Source organism: Trachypithecus francoisi, unplaced genomic scaffold (assembly GCF_009764315.1).
Source record: "Trachypithecus francoisi isolate TF-2019V2 unplaced genomic scaffold, Tfra_2.0 Contig01440, whole genome shotgun sequence".
Taxonomy (NCBI): Eukaryota; Metazoa; Chordata; class Mammalia; order Primates; family Cercopithecidae; genus Trachypithecus; species Trachypithecus francoisi.
The window spans coordinates 18,340,220-18,362,841 of NW_022681431.1; the positions used below are offsets into that span (position 1 = coordinate 18,340,220).

The window sequence follows — 22,622 nt, forward strand, 5'->3', positions numbered from 1 at the left end:
CAGCCCTGAGGGTGTGCATTTTTTCTGGGTATTCTCACCATTAGTGCCCTAAATAGCAAACAGATTTTCATAACTGCTTACCATGTGGGGGAATAAATGGATGAAATGAATGAATGGTGAATACTTAAGTGTCAAAATATGTTATTTAATAATGGGGAGTTACAAACTAACATATTTATACTATAACTCAAATACAAGCCACAGAATTTAGACTCAGCTAGACACCAAGTCTATTAAATTACAAAAGAAGAGCCTTAGCACAGTTAAAAATCTGATATATATTTTATCCAACAGATGGACGAAATTAAAATAACAAATATAGTACTGTCTGACTTTTTCAAGAGATGCAACTAGTAACTAATTGTGACTAAGAGTTTGGCAGAAGAAGGGAGCAAATTTGAAATTACATCTTAGCTAAAAATGAAATCCCGCTTTAATAAATTTAGTTAAGATTCAAAGTTTTGGTTAGGCATAGTGGCTTATGCCTGTAAGCCAAACACTTTGGGAGGCTGAGGTGGGAAAATCACATGAGCTTAGGAGTTCGACACCAGCCTGGGCAACACAGTGAGACTTCGTCTCTTCTAAAAATAAGAAAATTAGCCAGGCATGGTGGTGCATGCCTGTAGTCCCAGTTACTCGGGAGGCTGAGGCAGGAGGATCACTTGACGACAGGAGTTCAAGGTTGCAGTGAGCGACAATCGCACCACTGCACTCCAGCCTGGGTAATGGAGCAAGACTGTCTCAAAAAAAAAAAAAAAAGAAAGAAAGATTGAAAGTAAAGCCAAAATCTTACATGATCAAAACTTAGCATTCAAAAAATACTAAATCTTCTACCAAAACATTAAATTCTAATTCTTTTGTGGGTCAATGTTTTTCTAAGACTTAATTTTCTCCTCCAAGATACAGAGAAGCCATCACACCATCTGCCCGAACTATGTACTTTTTACTTCTCACATCAATGGAAGCAATATCCTGAAAAATCAATCACATTCTCCCATTGGTTTTGCCAGCCGGTATTCATTAAGAGGTGATATATCTACCGCCTAGGCACACTCTTATTAAGTGAAATGGTGAGCTTAAATTGTACCCTGGAGTTAATGCAGATTAAATATACTTTGGTAACTTGCTGCAATGCTAAATTAATATAAGGTATAATTGGCATACAATAAACCGCACATATTGAAAATGCACAATTTTGATAAATTTTGGTGTATACAGAAATTTACCTTCTGAAAACCCTAATCCCCTTCTTTTGCCAAAAAGTTAAACAGGATTTTTATTTGAGAAAAGTACTTACCTTCATGTAATTCACAATCTTAGCAAGAACGCCAAACTTATATCCAGAGCTTCCTGACAGAGCTTTCAAGTTAAATGATCCATTGCTATGATCTGGAAATGAAGTTCAAAATAACATCGTCATATTATATGTGATTATGACTCTTGAGCAGCTAAGATAATTTTAATGCTGATAACATATTTCTTGAGTTTTTCATCTAGTATATTCTACCCCATAAAATTTTGGTGAAAAATACAAAATCTTTGAGTACATACATTAAACTACAATTTTCTCACTAAGGGTAGAAACAAAGTATAAATAACTTAAAAGCACCAAAACACAATTATTTTATAAGTATCTTTATCATATTCTTTTTTATTATATTTTTTGAGACAGGGTCGCATTCCCATTGCCCAGGCTGGAGTCCAACGGCACAATCACAGCTCAATGCACCCTCGATTTCCCAGGCTCAGGTGATTCTCCCACCTCAGCCTTCTGAGAGGCTGGGATTACAGGTGCACACCATCATGCCTGGCTAATTTTTGTATTTTTATGTAGAGATGGGGTTTCGCCATGTTGCCCAGGCTGGTCTCAAACTCCTGGGCTCAAGAGATTCACCCACTTCAGCCTCCCAAAGTGCTGGGGTTACAGGAGTGAGCCACCGCACCGGGCCCTTTTCCCCTTTATCTCATTCTTATCTTAATTCTGATTAGATTCGCCCCATAATCGGAAGTACAGTTTATTAAACAAGCAAACAATACAAACCTCAATCCCATCCATAAAGCTAACGCTAGGAGATTACTTCTGAGGGATGAAAAGTGCAATTATTACATCAATTTCTGCTTACCAATTTAAGACCAAAAAAAAGGAATTAATGGAAACAAACAGAAAAAAAGATACCGCAATTAAAGTAAACTTTACAGATAAATTAGGAATAAAAAGCCATAGGCACCGCCACTGCATAAACAGGGATGCTTACTTTAAAAAGCATCACAGCACTGCCCACCCACTTTGAGAAACATCCCCCTCTCCTTCTCTATCTGGTGTGGAAAAACCTGTACAAAAAAATCATTTGTTTCAGAACATCTATCACTTTGTTGTATTCTTATAGGCAGAAACCCTAATGTCACCATTGCATCACAAACGCATTCCATTAGTCATAAGCAGGAACAGTAAAAAATCCATCATAAATACTAGAAAAACATTTTAGAAGTACACATTCTATTAGCAAAGCATGAGATCAGATATTATAAAGTTCCCATGTGGCTGATCCACAAAGAGAGAGGTTAAGTAAAAGGGGAGGGGAGAACCAATCTCTGGCACCAGATTGGTAATAATAATTTAAACAAAAGATTGCATTAGAACAACCATAAGTCAAATGTAACAATTGTCAGAGATCCAAAAGAACAGTTTCTAGGCAATATAATATAATATATATTATATATAATCCTTTGAAATTAGTGAAGTCTTTGTTGAGTATGCTTTTTTGAGACTAAAATGAAAATTCATATACTATTTTCCTTTAAAACTAACTTTGTTACAATCTTAACTAATTGGCATACTGAAGTCTACCGTGTTTCCAAAAGTAACAATAACATTAAGAATGCCTTAAAGTTGGGAGGCGGAGGTAGGCAGATCATGAGGTCAGGAAATCAAGACCATCCTGGCCAACACGGTGAAACCTCGTCTCTACTAAAAATACAAAAATTAGCTGGGCATAATGGTACACACCTGTAGTCTCAGCTACTCGGGAGAATCACTTGAACCGGAGAGTTGGAGGTTGCAGTGAGCCAAGACAGCGCCACTGCATTCCAGCCTGGTGACAGAGCGAGACTCTGTCTCAAAAAAAAAAATGTCTTACAGGTACTTTTCCATAAACTATTTCAATTATGAAATAATACCTACGTAGTTCATTTTCCAAAAGTGTTCAGCATATCTGCAATAATAAAAGTAACTAATATTTATTATCTGCTAAACACCATGGTAAATACTCATATGTAATCCCTCCCAAAAATCCAACTTAAAAAGTATTACTGTCCCCTTTTAAACATAGTAAAATTGAGGGTAGTAAGCAGCAGAGCAGATTCAAATCCAGTGTAAACCCTGTGATAAACAGCCTTTACACACAGATTATTCTATCTGAAACTGGCCATTTGTCCAAGTACAGAAATCTGTGACTGCACATTTAATGTTTCCTTGTTTAAATTTAGTAAAATAATATTAAGCTTACCCCATACTGTACACAACTGGGAAGACTATGAAAAAAGAGATGACAATATATTAAGGACAAACGCCACACAAACGGCCAATTATGAATCACATACAGTTGTGCTTATGAGACATGATGCTTATGTCTCTAGTATCTACTACTAACTTAATGTCAGGCTTAGTAAACACTCAATAAATATTTGTTGAATGAATGACTATAATACAAATATTTTCATGCCTTCCTTTATGGCCCCAGAAACTAATGTGCCAGATTATTTTATTTTATTTATTTTATTTTGTTTTATTTTATTTTACTTTACTTTATTTGAGATGGAGTCTCTGTGGCCCAGGCTGGAGTGCAGTGGCACAATCTCAACTCACTGCAATCTCTGCCATCTGAGTTCAAGCAATTCTCCTGCCTCAGCCTCCTGAGTAGCTGGGATAACAGGCGCCTGCTGCCATGCCTGGCTAATTTTTGTAGTTTTGGTAGAGACGGGGTTTCACCATCTTGGCCACGCTGGTCTTGAACTCCTGACCCTGTGATTCACCCAACTCAGCCTTTCAAAGTGCTGGAATTACAGGCATGGGCCACTGCGCCCAGCCTTCATCTGTAATTTTAAAAAGCAAGTCTACATAGCATATACCTGGTCTGCTGCTGTTGTAATAGCCACTTCCATAATTAAAAACCTTCATTCGGTTGTGCTTAGACCACAACTCTAAATAATACACAGTAACTAAAAATACTCTTGTCTCTAAAGAGCCAACCTGGAAATCACTTTGCCATCTACATTTTAGAGACTATTTTTTGAAGGCAGGTAGTGTATTTACCTAAACGAGCCCTTTTCCAACTTGCAGGGCTAAAACTCAATTCTTTCCCTTCATAATTCCTCCTAAATCAAACCACCACATGGAAATAACTACTTCCAGAGGGCAAAAATTACATATGGAACAAGTAATGAAAGAAAAGGAAGAACAAGAAAAGAAAAATATATGAGATTTTATGCACACTTTCTGAAGGAAATATCAGGCTGGCAAACCTGGACTGTTTGTTTCCTAGGTTACTACCTCTCCCGACATTACCTTCCAGCCCCAGCACTGAAGTATTCACTGAAGGATCTGAAATTTTACAATGAAACACTAAAGAATCATCAATTTGTTAGTAACTCACAAATTCCTATATAGGAATTTAGATTAAGGACAAAAAAATAAAGGAGAAGGGATGACAGTTGATATCCCAGACAGTTCTATTCAAGTTTATGAATGATTTACTCTTAAGGGTGGCAAGACTTAATGCAAATGAACATAGAGGAAACTGTCAGCTCCATTGTGGTTCGACCAATAGAAGCACAGCTCCATCTTGGCTGTGCACTAGACTGCATTACAAACAGACGATACCATCGCTTCAACAGCATCCTCTCAGACAAGAGGTAGGTTTATATGATCTTTTTTATTTAGTGGTACATGTCCTTATGATGCAATAGGAAAATATTTTACCCTGAAAAATCAACCAGAAAGCTTTGCTACTACTAAATATCAAGAAAAAGCAATGTATTCGTTTCACTGCTTGGTAGGATTTTATTATGAAAATATGAAGACTGCCTTGTGCTATTTGATAAGCACCCTTACCATCTGTGCCTTAATGGAAAATTCATTACATTTTACATGAACCTGATCTATATCCAGATCTTACAGTAAACCACAGCTTTTTATTTTAACTGGTTACTTGCTAATTTCATTTTCTCTGAGAGATTTCATTTCTGCAGTTTGGTCTGTCTTAACAAAGGATTTTTCTTAAAGAAAAACCTAGACCAAAAGCGAATCCCAGACTAAAGCTTTCTGATTCTATGTGCAAATGATACTGGCTGCTAAAAAACAGTTACTTATAAGAAACTTTGTTACATTTTTTAGAATATAAGAATATACTCCAAAATTATTTTTATTTTACTTTGAACGTAGATGCAGAGAATGCTAAGAAATTATCACAATTTTTATATAAAAGACCATAAAAGGTATCGTAAAACGGGCTGCATTATACTACAACCAAACAGATAATTTATACAGCTTCAGACTTCCTTAACATTTTAATTAAAATAATTCTTCACTGTGAAATTTATCTCTCATAATATACAAGTCATGCTATTAAACAAAAACCTTCTTAAATAGCCTTTCATTTTTGATATCAATTTATCACACCATTTAAATATAATGTTGCAGTCATTCTTAAACTGATCTTCAAAATAAATACAAAGTAAGTCCTTTTGATAAGCTGCATTTTAAAATAAAAATATGTCCTAAGAAGAACCGGTTCAGAAAGGAGAGTAAGTATCTTTCTAGGTAACAAGATTATCTTCGTGGCTCAGAGCAATCGTTCATGTCTATTAAAAATTAGTATCAACTGCTGACCAAATTTCTAATTTTATACTATTCAAGCATGAAAATTTAGTTATTTACTAGATGTTAGAACTCCAGGACACAAACTATATCTGACCTAAAGAGCCAACTTCTGCCCTTTTATCTTGCCAGGAAGTTTATTTAATCTTTAAAGGGTTTTTTTTTTCCTTCATAATTTCTATTACTTTTCTTAGTCGGCATTCAGTTAGCCTGAGCAAAGTATCCCCTGCAAAATCCAGAGGTTGCTGTCACAAGATATTAGATCTGTCCACGTTCAGCACAGTGGGGTTAATTACCTAGAAACCATTTGTGCTTGCTACAGAAAGTACAGAAGCACCAAAGAAAAGTCTCAGATAAAATAAAAATAACTTTGTCAAATAAAACAGTTAACTTACAACTCAAATTTCAGGTAAACTGTAAACAGAAACCCCTACCACCCACATTGTTTTAACACTCTTATCATCAGCCTACATTTTGCTAGGAATATGTCTATTGTTAGCACAGATGGAGACTCATTGTTGTTTCACCAAACTGCCTAGAGACATGGCCTAAGTTCCAGAGCTTAAATTAAGTGAGTTGCTCTATATTTACAGGCTATTACAATTAATTGATCACATTTCAAAGTGATATGCTTAAAAGCACTTGAGAATTCAATTCAAAGGCTTTTACCATAAATATAGCAAAAGCATAATTTTATTCTCATCTGGCAACCCAAAGGTTCCAGAACAGTTCCAAGTCCCATCTCCATCAACACTCCACTGGGGCCTTTGGAAATGGGAGAAAACATATCAAAATTAACATAAAACAAAACTAAAACACATACACTAAAAAAAATTATGTGATTTACTTTAAAGCTCCCCATTCCTGTAATCAAATTTTAAAGCATGGGTAGGGAAGTCCAGAAAAAGGCTGTTTTACTTTTTTTTAAAAAAACACGATTTTCTCTTGTTTTTCATAAAGAATGTTTATAGCATTTGCTTAATATAAACTTACGTTTTAATTTCAAAACTAAGTCTCAGGACAGGAGAAAATCCTAATGATATATTTCTCTTTTTTGGCTGGGGGGACGGAGTCTCACTCTATTGCCCAGGCTAGAGTGCTACACTGCAGTGGCACAATCATGGCTCACTGCAACCTCTGCCACCCAGGTTCATGAGATTCTCCTGCCTTGGCCACCTGAGAAGCTGCGATTACACACGCCTGCCATCACAACTGGCTAATTTTTGTGTTTTTAGTAGAGATGGAGCTTCGCCATGTTGGTCAGGCCAGTCTTGAACTTATGACCTCAGGTGATCTGCCCACCTCAGGCTCCCAGACTGCTAGGACTACAGGCCTAATGGTATATTTCTTTCTGTATGCTTAATTATGCCTAATCCATGAAAGTAAGATTTAGCCTTTACCCTAAATTAAACATCAAAAATTACTAGAGCTCTACCCTACTTTGAAAGACATGCCACACTAAATTTAAGGTGGAAAATGACTCCATATTACAGTGTTTACTTTTTTCAGATATGCCCAGAAGCTAACAAACAATGAATGTTTTGAGCCCTTCAGTTATCAATACACTCACAAGACAAATCATCATCATTTACAACATAAACCTGACCTATACACTTTCTTAAACTGCTTATACACTTCCAGCAAAGCATATAAGTGCCTTTGGAGGTGGCCTATGGGGTTACCCATAGTCATTACCACAAGCGTAATTTGTTTTGTTTTGTTTTGTTTTGTTTGAGACAGGGACTCACTCTATCACCCAGGCTGGAGTGCAGTGGAGAAATCACAGCTCACTACAACCTCAACCTCCTAGGCTCAAGCTATCCTCCCACCTGAGCCTCCCAAGTAGCTGAGACTACAGGCGCAGGTTATCATGCCCAGCTAATTTTTATTTTTGTAGAGACAGGGCCTCCCCCACATTGCCCAGGCTGGTCTCAAACTCCTGGGCTTGGCCAGGCACGGTGGCTCACGCCTGCAATCCCAGCACTTTTGGGAAGCCAAGGTGGGTGGATTACCTGAGGTCAGGAGTTCAAGACCACCCTGGCCAAAACGGTGAAACCCCATCTCTACTAAAAATACAAAAATTAGCTGGGCGTGATGGTACACATCTGTAATCCCAGCTACTCAGGAGGCTGAGGCAGGAGAGGAATTGCTTGAACCAGGAGGCAGAGGTTGCGACGAATTAAGATTGTGCCACTGCACTCCAGCCTGGGTGACAGAGCAAGACTCTTTTTCAAACCAAAAGCAAACTCCTGGGCTCAAGTGATTCTCCTGCCTCAGCCTCCCAAAGTGCGGAGGCTACAGGCATGAGCCACTGCATCCGGTCAAGCATAATTATTATCAGCATTTTTATGTGTGAATAAAGTATACAGTCTAATAAAAATGACAGTGTTTCCTAATCCCAATTTGAATTTTTTGGAACCCAGAATACTCAATAAATGCATTAAATAGATACATAAACAACCGGCTTTAAGTGAAAGCAGGTTTATTAAGAAAGCAAAGGAATACTCAGCAGTACTTTATAAGTTTTATTAGGCTAAAGTTTTGTATTATAGTGCATCAAATAAGTCAATATTGATAGCTGATTTAACTAGATGTGTTACATTTTGAAAGCACAAAGAGATTTTATCTTTTTGAATTAAAGGAGAAAAGCCAAAAAGAAAAAAAGGAAAGGAATAAAAGAATGATTTCTCCATACCAATCCATATTGTTGGCTAACAATAGACTTTTAAGAGAGCCAAGAATAAGCAATAGTACTTTTTATTTCTCCTTTTAAAAGTAGATAATTTATTTAGATAAATAATATATTCAAATGGTTGAAAAAAACAAAAGAATACAAGGTACAGGTTAAGAAGCCTCAAACATATCCCTGTGCCTCACTCTCCTCCCTATGGACCCCCATCCACACCATCATTGTGATTAATTTCTTGTAGGTCTTTCCAAGATTTCTGTACAGATACAAGCAAATAAGAGTATATATTTCCCCTTTTCCTATATACATTGTCCTACACCTTGTTTTTTTCACTTAAGAACATATCCTAAATATCTTTCCTAAAACTCAGTTACCTATGATTCAACTGTGTGGATATACCATATTAATTTAACCAGAAGAATAGTTCATTAATGGACACAAGTTAACCTCAAATAACTGAATTTAGTTATGTATCTGTCTGCCTTCCTGACTGCCTCTTTCTATTTTTGAGGCCAGGAGACCTGAAAATATTTTAAGCAGTTCACTTGTACCTCAAAAGTAGATAAGACATCTTTTTTTTTTTTTTTTTTTTTTGGAGATGGAGTTTCAATCCACGCTGGAGTGCAATGGCACAATCTTGGCTCACCGCAACCTCTGCCATCCGGGTTCAAGCGACTCTCCTGCCTCAGCCTCCTAAGTAGCTGGGATTACAGGCATGCGCCACCATGCCCAGCTAATTTTGTATTTTTAGGAGAGACGGGGTTTCTCCATGTTGGTCAGGCTGGTCTCAAACTCCTGACCTCAGGTGATCCGCCCGCCTTAGCCCCTCAAAGTGCTGGGATTACAAGCATGAGCCACTGTGCCCGGCCCATTCTAAAATTCCATTTTGAAATGGCAACTTGGTCTTTATAACTTCTCCCCAAAAGTCAATACAAACAAAAAAGGTCTACTCACAATAAATTAAAATACAAAGTAATAACTTCAGTATAATTTCAACCAGATACAAGTTATAGATTTATATAGCCAATTTCTAGAAGAAAATAAAAAACACTAAAGGGACATTATGTTAAGGAGACACAACTGAGAGGTGCTTTTATTTATTTAAAATTGCTGCTGGGCGCGGTGGCTCACGCCTGTAATCCCAGCACTTTGGGAGGCTGAGGCAGGCGGATCACGAGGTCAGGAGATCGAGATCATCCTGGCTAACAAGGTGAAACCCCGTCTCTACTAAAAATACAAAAAAAAATTAGCCAGGCATGGTGGCGGGCGCCTGTAGTCCCAGCTACACAGGAGGCTGAGGCAGGAGAATGGCGTAAACCTGGGTGGCGGAGCTTGCAGTGAGCCAAGATCACACCACTGCACTCCAGCCTGGGCGACAGAGCGAGACTCTGTCTCAAAAAAATAAAATAAAATAAAATAAAATAAAATAATAAAAATAAAATTGCTATAATAAGGCCAGGTGTGGTGGCTCACGTGGGTAGATCACATGAAGTCAGGAGTTCGAGTCCAGCCTGGCCAACATGGTAAAACCCTGTCTCTAGTAAAAATACAAAAATTAGCCAGGCATGGTGGTAGGTGCCTGTAATCCCAGCTACCAGGAAGGCTGAAGCAGGAGAATCACTTGAAACCAGGAGGCAGAGGTTGCAGTGAGCCGAGATTGCACCATTGCACTCCAGCCTGGGCAACAGAGTAAGACTCCGTCTAAAAAATAAATAAATAAATAAAAAATGACTATAATAATGTTACTTAAATCAATAGTAAATATTTTAAATTAACATTAACTTCACCAATAAGGCAGATTAAACTAATCTGAGAGGCAGAATGTTGGAACTGCTTCTCTCTACTCTCTTTTCTCTATCACCCTTCTCCTTGCAGTTACTTCTAATGCCAGGTTTAGAAGAGAAGGATTCAAAAGAAATTCCCAGATTTTAAAAAGGGATCGACCTGGAAGGCCTTAACAGAAAGTCTAAGGAATATTTCCATAAATGCTGGGGTGATCCTCAACTAGCCCAGGTAAAGTGATTGGACAGACGCCCAAGCAATTCCTTCTGCTCTTTGCCCACCCACACAAGTGCAGCGCCCTGGGTTTCCCAAAAGGTCTGTTCTTCTCCCTCTCACTCTCATTAACTCTGTTCTTCAAAAACGACATGAAACTCATTTACACTTAAGTAAAAATGTGTGCTACCCCTCACAGGAATATCTGTATTTTGGCAGTGCTAAAAATCTTAAAGGATCTCCAAAAGCTGAGCATTTTTAAGGCATTGAATGTGGGCATGTATGCATGACACTACTCTATTGGGGAGGCTGGGTCAAAGAGGACCTAACTTTTGTCTCCATTTAAATAAGTTTCTGGGCAGGCGTGGTGGCTCACACCTGTAATCCCAGCACTTGGGGAGGCCAAGGTGGGTACATCACCTGACGTCAGGAGTTCAAGACTAGCCTGGCCAACATGGTGAAACCCCATTTCTACTAAAAATACCAAAAAAAAAAAAAATTTGCTGCGCATGGTGGCAGGTGCCTGTAATCCCAGCTACTTCAGGAGGCTGAGGCAGGAGAATCATTTGAACCTGGGAGGGGGAGGTTGCAGTGAGCCGAAATCATGCCATGGCACTCCAGCCTGAGCAACAAGAGTGAAACTCTGTCTCAAAAAAATAAAAATAAGTTTCTATGAGTTAATTGAATATTTGTGTGCATGCTGATGAGAATTAGAGGCAGCAACAAGCCAGAAGTTGAAGGGGCTGTAGCCTATTAGGATATTCACATTACACAAGGGGCACCGTTTACATCATATTCTACATGAATGGCACCCCACAACACAATACAAATGGTGCTCCCTGGAATTGTGCAAGGTAGCATCCCTACTTTCTATAAGAAGTACTCTGAAAAGGGAATACAAAGGATAAAAGGATAATTTTTGAAACGCTGAGTATAGTCTGAAAAAACTGTAATGTAATAGGAAGTTACACATCTCTGTTCCACACCATGTATTTCTGCATGATCCTGAACTAAAAGAAGCAATTGATTCTATTACTGTCCATCAGTCTGTCTCTAACTTCAAGACAAAGGGTCACTAAGTACGATAAAACAGGATTCTTAAATCCAAAAGAAAACATGTATTTAAGTCTTTACTTCTGGCTCAGATCATCACTTTAACCTTCAAAATGCAAGAAAAAAGAAAGGAGGCAAGTCCATCCAGAGGTGAAGTGATTCACAAAGCAAACCTAAGAAAACAAAAACCTCAGAAAACATTATTTTATCAACCCAAAATTTTTTATTTATTAAGAAAACAAATTTAAGGAATTATATTGTTATGGCTTTGAGTTTGGGGTGTGACAATAATACTGTGGTTATGTTTAAAAATAGAGTCCTCACCATTGGGAGATATATACTGAAATATTTCTAGGTGAATAATGTCTTGAATTTGCTTTAAAAAAGCCAATGGGGTGGAAGCAAACGGGTAGAGATAGAGATGGGCCAAAAGTTGATGAATGAAGTTGAATTATAAGTACATGGGAGGCCGGGGACACAGTGGCTCCTGCCTTGTAATCCCAGCACTTTAGGAGGCCAAGGAAAGTGGATCACAAGGTCAGGAGTTCGAGACCAGCCTGACCAACATGGTGAAACCCCATCTCTACTAAAAATACAAAAATTAGCCGGGCATGGTGGTGTGCGCCTGTAATCCCAGCTACTCAGGAGGCTGAGGCAGGAGAATCACTTGAACCCAGGAGGTAGAGGTTGTAGTGTGCTGAGATCACATCATTGCACTCCAGCCTGGGGGACAGGCCGAGACTCCGTCTCAAAAAAAACAAAAAAAGTGGCCGGGCGCGGTGGCTCAATCCTGTAATCCCAGCACTTTGGGAGGCTGAGGCGGGTGGATCACGAGATCAGGAGATCGAGACCATCCTGGCTAACACGGTGAAACCCCGTCTCTACTAAAAAATACAAAAAAAAAAAAAAAAAAACTAGCCGGGCGAGGTGGCGGGCGCCTGTAGCCCTAGTTACTCGGGAGGCTGAGGCAGGAGAATGGCGTGAACCCGGGAGGCGGAGCTTGCAGTGAGCTGAGATCCGGCCACTGCACTCCAGCCTGGGCGACAGAGCAAGACTCCGTCTCAAAAAAAAACAAAAAAACAAAAAAAGTACATGGGATACTCTGGTTTCTCTTCAGATCATACAAATCTCTCACCTTTTACTAAAGATTTCTTTGGAGAGGAACAATTTTAAGTCTTAACCCAATTTTTGAGGCCCTGCATCTACAAGCCTAGTAAGAAAAAAAAAATAAAGTACATGGGGTTCATACTACTTTGTAGTTTTCGTTAAATGAAACACTCTCACACACAAGGTATCTCCAGAATTTACAAAAATATTTGGTACACATTAGGTAATCTATAAGCATTTGTTATAAAAATAAAATCCTGTTTACAACTATGTAGTAAAGAAAAAGCATACAGAATGACAATCGATAAATTACTGAAGTGGAACTACATTTTTTCTCTTATTTCCAAAATGTTCTTAGTGCACAGGTTATTTTATAATTTTTAAAACCTAAGTGTTAAAATATTTGTTAGAGATCAAGATAGTAAAAACTAATTTAGTTCCTCATTACTGTAGTTCCATACTAACAAACCTTTGATTCTAACAGTCCCCATTAAAGAGCTAACAAGTACCAGGTCAACAAGAGCTAAACTTAATTCAAGAATACTGAAACTTGAACTCACTAGCTTATTTTGTGAAATGGAACAATAATTTAATAACTGATTGGGAGGGCTGAATTTGTCTGTTTTTCAAAATATTTATGTCTATGGGTCACTTAGGTATACGAAACACTTAAGACTAACATCTGCAACCCCAAGATTAGGGTCTCTTCACAGACAACTCTAACCTAAAATTTTATTATCCTCATTCTGAAAACTGGCATTATTTGGCTTTTCTTTCTCTACTATTTTTCACTCAGCCACTATTTCCTGATTCAGATCAACAGATCAACTGTCATCAAAGTTTAAAAGAGGGGAAACAGGAGAGAGAAATACACTGAACCAAAAAGGTAAGAAGAATCCACAAGGCTAATGATAAAAGCTTTTCTAGGGGCAGTTTGAAGAACATAACCTTAAAACGCCAAGATTTGTTGTAGATAATAGCTCACTGACCACTGCTTTAATCAAGTTTTAAACCAGTTCGGCTGCCTTTTCCCCTTCCATTAGCAGTTAATTTCTATACAAGAATAATTTTTTTTTTTTTTTTGAGACAAGGTTTCATTCCCATTGTCCAGGCTAGAGTGCAGCAGCACGATCTTGGCTCACCACAACCTGTGCCTCCCTGGCTCAAGCAATCTTCCTGGCTTAGCCTCCCAAGCAGCTGGGACTACAGGCACGCACCACCATGCCTGGCTAATTTTTGTATGTTTTGTAGAGATGGGTTTCGCCATGTTGACCAGGCTGGTCTTGAACTCCTGGGCTCAAGTGATCTGCCTACCTCGCTCTCCCAAAGTGCTGGGATTACAAGCGTGAGCCACCATGTCTGGCCTGAATCTTATATATATATATATATATATTCATCTAGCAAAAAATATACATTAAAAAACAGGGTATGGCTTACTAAGTACATTGGCCCAGATATACAAAAAAATTCAAAACGACCATTTAGGCATTAATTAAGGAAGAGTCATCTTGCCTATACAAATTTACTAAGAAATCTTACTACTGAGATTTGAATTAACAGATCTGTAGTTTGCTTACATAAATTCATTTTCTACCTTTTTTATAGATTCAAAAGAGGAATATAAGAAGTGGAATCTCTAAGAATGGCTTCCAGCCTCTGGAATGAAACCACTACCTCTGTTTATCAGTACCTTGGTTTTCAAGTTCAAAAAATTTACCCTTTCCATGACAACTGGAACACTGCCTGCTTTGTCATCCTGCTTTTATTTATATTTACAGTGGTAGCTTTAGTGGTGCTGGCTTTCCTTTATGAAGTGCTTGACTGCTGCTGCTGTGTAAAAAACAAAACCGTGAAAGACTTGAAAAGTGAACCCAACCCTCTTAGAAGCATGATGGACAACATCAGAAAACGTGAATCTGAAGTGGTCTAACACTCTACAGAAGATGAACAAAATCTCTGAAAGCAGCTCAACCTCTTCCGAGAAAAAAAAATCTTCTGAAGCCAACTGTTGCTACAAAACAAATTCTGACTGAAAGGTTAAAAGATTTCTAGTAGAAGGGGAAAAACAAGTTAAATATGCACTGTTTCTGTGTGTAGCCATTTCATTAAACATACAGTAAAACTTCAAAAATGTGAATTTATCAATCTGTTTAATACTGACACTTCGAAAACTGGATAAAAGATTCCTAGAGTTCAATATTAAACAGCAAAAGAAAGGTAAGCTGGAAAACACAAGCAAGGCTAATGATGTTAAGATAATTTTATACCTAACCAATTCACATAGACCAAAAAATAGTGTGTTGGTAACAAAAATGCTATTTAAAATGTGTTTCTAAGCCCAAAGTAAAATACTTCCACTTATATATATATTTGCATAAAATTCTCACAAAACTGACTTACTGCTTAAAGAAATGTATGATACAGGAAAGGCCTAGTCTATTTTCAAACTAAAACTTACTACTACACCCCTTCATTTCCTGAGTTTGTTCTTTCATTTTATCTCTCTTATTTATACCTCAAAGGCTAAGATAACCAAGGCAGAAAGACTACCAAAAAAAAAAAAGGTCAAAATACGAAAAAAAAAAAAAAAAAAAAAAAGGTCAAAAGATAGGGCCACTCAACACCTGTTGAGAAATATGGTAGTTTTATTTCTTTGAATTCCAAGGGCTATATATTTTGTGACCCTAACACTATTTTGCTATCCCCCATGAGCAAACCAAAGCATGCTCTTAACCACTATACTACCCCTAAGTCAGAAATGCCACTCCTGGAAATGTATCCTGAGCACTTAGTTCAAATGTAAAAAGCTCAAAGTACAAAGATTTTTACAACAGCATTACTCAAAATAACAAAAAATGGAAAATAGTTAACTAAGCCTTTAACTAAATGTGGCGCATCGACTTAATGAATTATTAAAAAGTAACTGAAGGCTGGGCACAGTGGCTCATGCCTGTAATCCCAGTACTTTCGAAGGCCAAGGCGGATCGATCACAAGGTCAGGAGTTCGAGACCAGCCTGGCCAAGATGGTGAAACTCTGTCTATACTAAAAATACAGAAATTAGCCGGGCATGGTGGGGAGCACCTATAATCCCAGCTACTTGGGAGGCTGAGGCAGGAGAACTGCTTGAACCCAGGAGGCAGAGGTTGCAGTGAGCCAAGATTACACCACTGCACTCCAGCCTGGGTGACAGAGCAAGACTCCATCTCAGGAACAACAACAAAAAAAGGGCAACTGAAAATTCTGGCAAGATTGAAAAGTAAAAGTAAAAAATAAATTCAGCATATAAAAGTTTTAGTACAATTATTGATATTATAAATTAATATACATATGAGTAAGGTTTAAAAACAAATATGGAGAATTAGAATAGCTGGTATATTAAGAGGACTCTGGGGACAAAACAAAGCACTAGGTATTGTAGAAGACTTTTTTTGGTTTAATCTCCATTACTGATGGAATTTTTTGTGTGTAATAAATAACTGTGTGGTAAAGAGAGGAAATGTTATTTCCAATTTAAAGAATCTTGGCTGCGTGCAATGGCTCACATCTGCACTTGGGGAGGCTGAGGCAGGTGGATCACCTGAGGTCAGGAGTTCGAGACCAGCCTGGTTGACATGGTGAAACCCCATCTCTACTAAAAATACAAAAAAAAAAAAAAATTAGCCAGACATGGGGGTGGGGCCCCTGTAATCCCAGCTACTTGGGAGGCTGAGGCAGGAGAATCACTTGAACCTGGGAGGCAGAAGTTGCAGTGAGCCGAGATCATGCCATCGCACTCCAGCCTCAACAAGAGTGAAACAAACAAAAAAAAGAATCTTAACTGCCAGTCTGAAATAACTCTTCCACAAAGTTTTTTTTATATTTATTCTCACATTAGAAACAAAAATAACGTAACCAACTTTAAAAGGACTTGTGAGGCTTGGGTATATAAAATACTTTGGTAACCAGGAACTGAGCACTGTTAAAACCACATACATTTTCATGAACGTTGGATTCTTGGCAATAGATGGGAAGTATGCAAGTCCTTTAATAACCAGATTTTTTAATAGTGTACATTATCAACTTTCTCCCCCACCCTATGCTGTAATTTATTTAGTCATCCAACAAATATTTATTGAGTGCTTACTACATGTCAGCAATTCGGCCAGATACTGAGGGCAGAATGGCAAACAAGGAACCACGTCATTACAATGGAGCACACTGGGAGCTCTGTCAGAAAGAGTGCTATGGGAACTCAAAGGTTATACACTGAATTCACACTGAAGAATGAGAATAATACGACTTTTAAGCTGAAACTTTAACAGGACACAACCAAAAGAGGGTAGGAGGTAAGAAAGAATATTCCAGGAAGAGGAAATAATATGAATATTATGATATAATATGAATATGAACACGAAGCCAAGAGGCAAGAGAAAATAAAGCATGTTGGAGGAGCTACAAGTCAATATCACTAGGACAGAGTACAAGGAGAACAGTATGATACCATGCCTAAGAGATAATTAGAGGCCAGATCAGGTAGACATGCGGGCTGCAGTAAAACATGGACTATATCTGAAAAACAATAACGATTAGCTTGAGCAGAAAGCAACATAATCTAATGAGAAAAATCTGCTGTATGAAGAATGAACACGAAAGCAGCTAAACCAGGAGACCTGGTCAACAGCTAATCTAGCAATCCAATGATCGTGGCCTGAACTGGAGTGGCATGGTAGCCTTCAGTGTTCACACCTAATATTTCCAGCTCTCTTCATTAAGGAAAGCATTCACTTCAGAGCCCCCTATGGCTGGGAACATAACTTGGGCCAATGAATGACTTGTGACTAACTCTGGCCAATGAGCTGTGACAGGATGTGACGTGTGTCACCTCCAGGCCACAGCACTTAACTGTTAGTGCAAACTCTTCCAGAGTTCGTTTTCCTGCTAGCACAGAGCTCACAAACATTTGAGCTACCAGCTGCTCCATCAGCCTGGGTCCTTGAGTGACTGTAACTAGCTAAGACTCCTGCCAAACCATGATAAACACGTAGTATGACGGAGAAACAAGCTTTTGTTGTTTTAAGAAACTGAGATTTTTGGGACTCTTACCACAACACAGTTTATCCTATCCTGACTGTTAGGGAAAACCCTGGCCAACCAAAGAGAAGTAAAGCCCTAGAAAGGCTCTTCCTGCTGTTGAACGGGACCTGTTTGTGTGGAAGATCAAATTCGCTACCCGATACCTGTAGCCTAAACTACAAAATGCAAAGACATTCTTGAGCAGGTCAAAGGCTCAAGCAGCTTAAGCCTAAGAGTGGCTATGTTAACGTTTAAAACAGTTTTTTACATTTCTGTTTACGATAAGTTAATTCTAAGTAAAATTCAATGGAATGACAAACCTAACATATATTATAAGAATGACAGGCCTATTTTGATTTTTAAAAAAGCTTTGCTTTAAAATCAGTTATTAAAACAGCTTGTAGGATATGTAAAAAATTAACATCAATAGAAATTATTATTACTACAATTTGAAGTAACTAAATAATTTCAGCTGTGAATTAAGTGACTGACATTGTTTAAAAGATAATAATGTAAGAGTAAACTAAACCCAAAGCAAGCAGAAGGAAGGAAATAATAAATACTGATGTGGAAATAAAAAAAAATTTAAAAAAAAAAACAGAAAAGCCAAGGAAACCAAAGGTTGGTTCTCAGAAAAAATCAACAAAATTGATGAACCTTTAGCCAAACTGATCAAGAAAAAAGGGAGAAAACATAAATTCCTGAAATCAGAAATGAAAGAGGGCACCAGGTGTGGTGGCTCAAGTCTGTAATCTCAGCACTTTAGGAAGCAGTGGCGGGGGATCATCTGAGGTCAGGAGCTCAAGACTAGCCTGGCCAACATGGTAAAACTCCGTCTCTACTAAAAATACAAAAATTAGCCGGGCATGGTGGCACACGCCTGTAATTCCAGCTACTCTGGGGGCTGAGACAGGAGAATCACTTGAACCTGCGAGGCAGAGGTTGCAGGGAGCCGAAATCGCACCACCGCACTCCAGCCTGGGCGACAGAGCAAAACTCCGTCTCAAAAAAAAAAAAAAAAAAGAAAGAGGGGATATCACTAATGACTTTATAGAAATCAAAAGGATTAAAAGGGAATACTTTGAAAACCATTAGACAATGTAAATGATAAAATGAATAAATTCCTAAAAAGCCACAAAGTACCAAAATTAACTCAAAAAGAAATAGAAAATCTGAGTAAACTGAAAAGAAAAAATTCTTACAAAGAATTTTCCACAAAGGAAAGCTGAAGCCCAAATGGCTTCACCAGTGAATTCTACCAAACATTTAAAAAAATAACAAAGTTTCACAAACTCTTTCAGAAAATAGGGAAAAGGGAGCGCTTCACAAATCGTTTAAGGAGGCCAGAATTACCCTGAGAGGCACCAGAGAAAAACAAAACTACAGATCAAGTTCCTCGGGAATAGAGATGCAAAAATCCTGAACGAAATACCAGCAAATTGAATACCACAACAAATAAAAACGATTATACACCATAACCAAGTAGGATTTTATTCCAGGAATAAATGCAAGGTTGTTTGAACATCTAAACATCAATTAACGTTAATATACCATATTAATAGACTAAAGGGTGAGAACATGATCATCTCATTAGATACAGAAAAAGCATCAGACAACATCCTGTACCCACTTATGACTAAAACTCTCGACAGTCAGATGCGGTAGCTTATGCCTATAATCCCAGCACTTTGGGAGGCTAAGGCGGATGTGTCCCTTGAACCAAGGAGTTTGAGACCCACCTGGGCAACAAAGTAAAACCCTCTACCAAAGTAAAACCCCCTACCAAAAAAAACCCTCTACCAAAAAAAAAAAAAAGTTTTAATTAGCCAAATGTGGTGGGCATGTGCTTGTAGTCTCAGCTACTCGGGAGGTTGAGGCTCACTCGAGTCAGGGAGTTTCAAGGCTGCAGTGAGTCATGATCATGCCGCGTACTTCAGCCTGGGCAACGGAGTAAGACCCTGTCTCAAAACAAACAAAAGGCCGGGCGCAGTGGCTCACGCCTGTAATTCCAGCACTCCGGGAGGCCGAGGCAGGTGGATCACAAGGTCAGAAGATCGAGACCATCCTGGTTAACACGGTGTAACCCCATCTCTACTAAAAATACAAAAAAAAAAAATTAGCCAGGCGTGGTGGTGGGTGCCTGTAGTCCCAGCTACTCGGGAGGCTGAGGCAGGAGAATGGTGTGAATCTGGGAGGCAGAGCTTGCAGTGAGCCAAGATTGCGTCACTGCACTCCAGCCTGGACGACAGAGCAAGACTCCATCTCAAAAAAAATAAAATAAAATAAAAAGAAAACAAACAAAAAACAAAAAAAACCCACCTCTCAACAAACTAGAAATAGAGGGGAACTTCTTCAACTGGAAAGGGCATGTACAAAAGCCTGCAGAAATATCCAACATACAGCCAGTCCAGACAGGCGAAATAAATAAAAATTAAAAAGTTCACACTGGAAAGAAAGACAACTGTTCTTATTCACAGATGACATAATCTTGACGTAGAAAATCCTAGGGATGGCCGGGCGCGGTGGCTCAAGCCTGTAATCCCAGCACTTTGGGAGGCCGAGACGGGTGGATCACGAGGTCAGGAGATCGAGACCATCCTGGCTAACACAGTGAAACCCCGTCTCTACTAAAAAATACAAAAAACTAGCCGGGCAAGGTGGCGGGCGCCTGTAGTCCCAGCTACTCGGGAGGCTGAGACAGGAGAATGGTGTGAACCCGGGAGGTGGAGCTTGCAGTGAGCGGGGATCGCGCCACTGCACTCCAGCCTGGGCGACAGAGCAAGACTCCGTCACAAAAAAAAAAAAAAAAAAAAAGAAAATCCTAGGGAGGCCGGGCGCGGTGGCTCAAGCCTATAATCCCAGCACTTTGGGAGGCCGAGACGGCGGGATCACGAGGTCAGGAGATCGAGACCATCCTGGCTAACACGGTGAAACCCCGTCTCTACTAAAAAATACAAAAAACTAGCTGGGCGAGGTGGCGGGTGCCTGTAGTCCCAGCTACTCGGGAGGCTGAGGCAGGAGAATGGCGTGAACCCGGGAGGCGGATCTATAAGAACACTCAAAAAGATAAATTTTGACCCTTATGCTAACCCATAGGCAAAAATCAACTCAAACACACTATAGACCTAAATGTAGGAGCTAAAACTACAAAACTCTTAAGAGGAAAACACAGAAATAAATTTTCATGACCTGTGTCAGGCAAAGATTTCTTAGATAAGACACCAAGAATACAAATGATAAAAGAAAAAAACTGGTAAGCTGGACTTCATCAAAATTAAAAACTTTTGTACATACAAAGACACGATTAAGAAGATAAAATGACAAGCACTTGCTTGGAGAAAATATTTGCAAATGTATATCAGATCAAAGAATGATAGCCAGAATATATAAAGAATTATTAAATCAATAGGAAGAGGAAATATACCTCAGTTATTTTTATGGGCAAAAAAATTTGAATAGACATTTCACCAAGGAATATATATGAATAGTCAATAAGCACATGAAACAATGTTCAACATCATTACTCATTAAGAAAATGCATATTAGCCGGGCGTGGTGGCTCAAGCCTGTAATCCCAGCACTTTGGGAGGCCGAGACGGGCAGATCACGAGGTCAGGAGATCGAGACCATCCTGGCTAACACGGTGAAACCCCGTCTCTACTAAAAAATACAGAAAACTAGCCGGGCGACGTGGCAGGCGCCTGTAGTCCCAGCTACTTGGGAGGCTGAGGCAGCAGAATGGCGTAAACCCAGGAGGCGGGGCTTGCAGTGAGCTGAGATCCGGCCACTGCACTCCAGCCCAGGCGACAGAGAGAGACTCCGTCTCAAAAAAAAAAAAAAAAGAAAATGCATATTAAAGCCACAATGGGCCGGGCGCGGTGGCTCAAACCTGTAATCCCAGCACTTTGGGAGGCTGAGACGGGCGGATCACGAGGTCAGGAGATCGAGACCATCCTGGCTAACACAGTGAAACCCCGTCTCTACTAAAAAAAAAATACAAAAAACTAGCCGGGCGTGGTGGCCGGCGCCTGTAGTCCCAGCTACTCGGGAGGCTGAGGCGGGAGAATGGCGTAAACCCGGGAGGCGGAGCTTGCAGTGAGCTGAGATCCGGCCACTGCACTCCAGCCTGGGGGACAGAGCGAGACTCCGTCTCAAAAAAAAAAAAAAAAAAAAAAAAATAAAGCCACAATGATAGCACTTCACACCTATAGAAATGGCTAAGATAAAAAAGACAAAGAATATCAAGCAATAGCAAGGATGAGAAAAAACTGGAACCCTGATACATTGCTGGAGAAAATGTAAAATGGTACAGCTATTTTAGCAGTTTCTTAACAGGTCAAATATAAATTTGACAGATGACCCAGAAATCTACTAAGTCTCTTATGGATAGATAAAAAGATAAGTCTACACAAAGACTTGTACATGAATATTCATGGCAACACTATTCAAAACAGCCAAAAAGTGAAAATAATCCAAATAACTGTTAACTGGTGAACGGATAAACAAACTGTTGTACATATATCCATACTATGGAATAGTCTTTTTTTTTCTTTTTTTTTTTTGAGATGGAGTCTCGCTCTGTCACCCAGGCTGGAGTGCGGTGGCCGGATCTCAGCTCGCTGCAAGGTCCGCCTCCCGGGTTTACGCCATTCTCCTGCCTCAGCCTCCCAAGTAGCTGGGACTACAGGCGCCTGCCACCTCGCCCGGCTAGTTTATTTGTATTTTTTAGTAGAGACGGAGTTTCACCGTGTTAGCCAGGATGGTCTCGATCTCGTGACCTCGTGATCCGCCCGTCTCGGCCTCCCAAAGTGCTGGGATTACAGGCTTGAGCCACTGCGCCCGGCTGGAA

General features: G+C 39.2%; 2 protein-coding genes and 1 non-coding gene across 7 annotated transcripts in view; 2 read left to right on the forward strand and 1 right to left on the reverse strand.

The window, feature by feature from the left end:
* GTF2E2 (general transcription factor IIE subunit 2) overlaps positions 1-22,622 on the reverse strand; it is an 88,477-nt gene that overhangs the window by 60,126 nt on the left and 5,729 nt on the right. For all 3 annotated transcript variants that reach the window (XM_033230138.1, XM_033230149.1, XM_033230159.1), the window contains exon 3: positions 1,298-1,389. In XM_033230138.1, coding sequence (XP_033086029.1) covers positions 1,298-1,389 — 92 coding nt within the window. The remainder of the gene's footprint in view (positions 1-1,297; positions 1,390-22,622) is intronic.
* On the forward strand, positions 4,752-15,005 carry SMIM18 (small integral membrane protein 18). Of its 3 annotated transcripts, none has more exons than XM_033230173.1 (3): positions 4,752-4,911; positions 13,516-13,605; positions 14,325-15,005. In XM_033230173.1, the coding sequence occupies exon 3, from the start codon at positions 14,362-14,364 to the stop codon at positions 14,647-14,649; it is 288 nt and encodes a 95-aa protein (XP_033086064.1). In that variant the 5' UTR covers positions 4,752-4,911; positions 13,516-13,605; positions 14,325-14,361; the 3' UTR covers positions 14,650-15,005. The 3 variants fall into 3 exon arrangements, with proteins under 3 accessions (XP_033086064.1, XP_033086084.1, XP_033086074.1); XM_033230183.1 differs by having other exon boundaries at positions 4,874-4,911; positions 13,535-13,605; XM_033230193.1 differs by lacking the exon at positions 13,516-13,605 and having other exon boundaries at positions 4,866-4,911.
* Positions 12,710-12,824, forward strand: LOC117095971. The gene has a single exon (XR_004442270.1). It is a non-coding gene; the product is annotated as a U5 spliceosomal RNA (small nuclear RNA).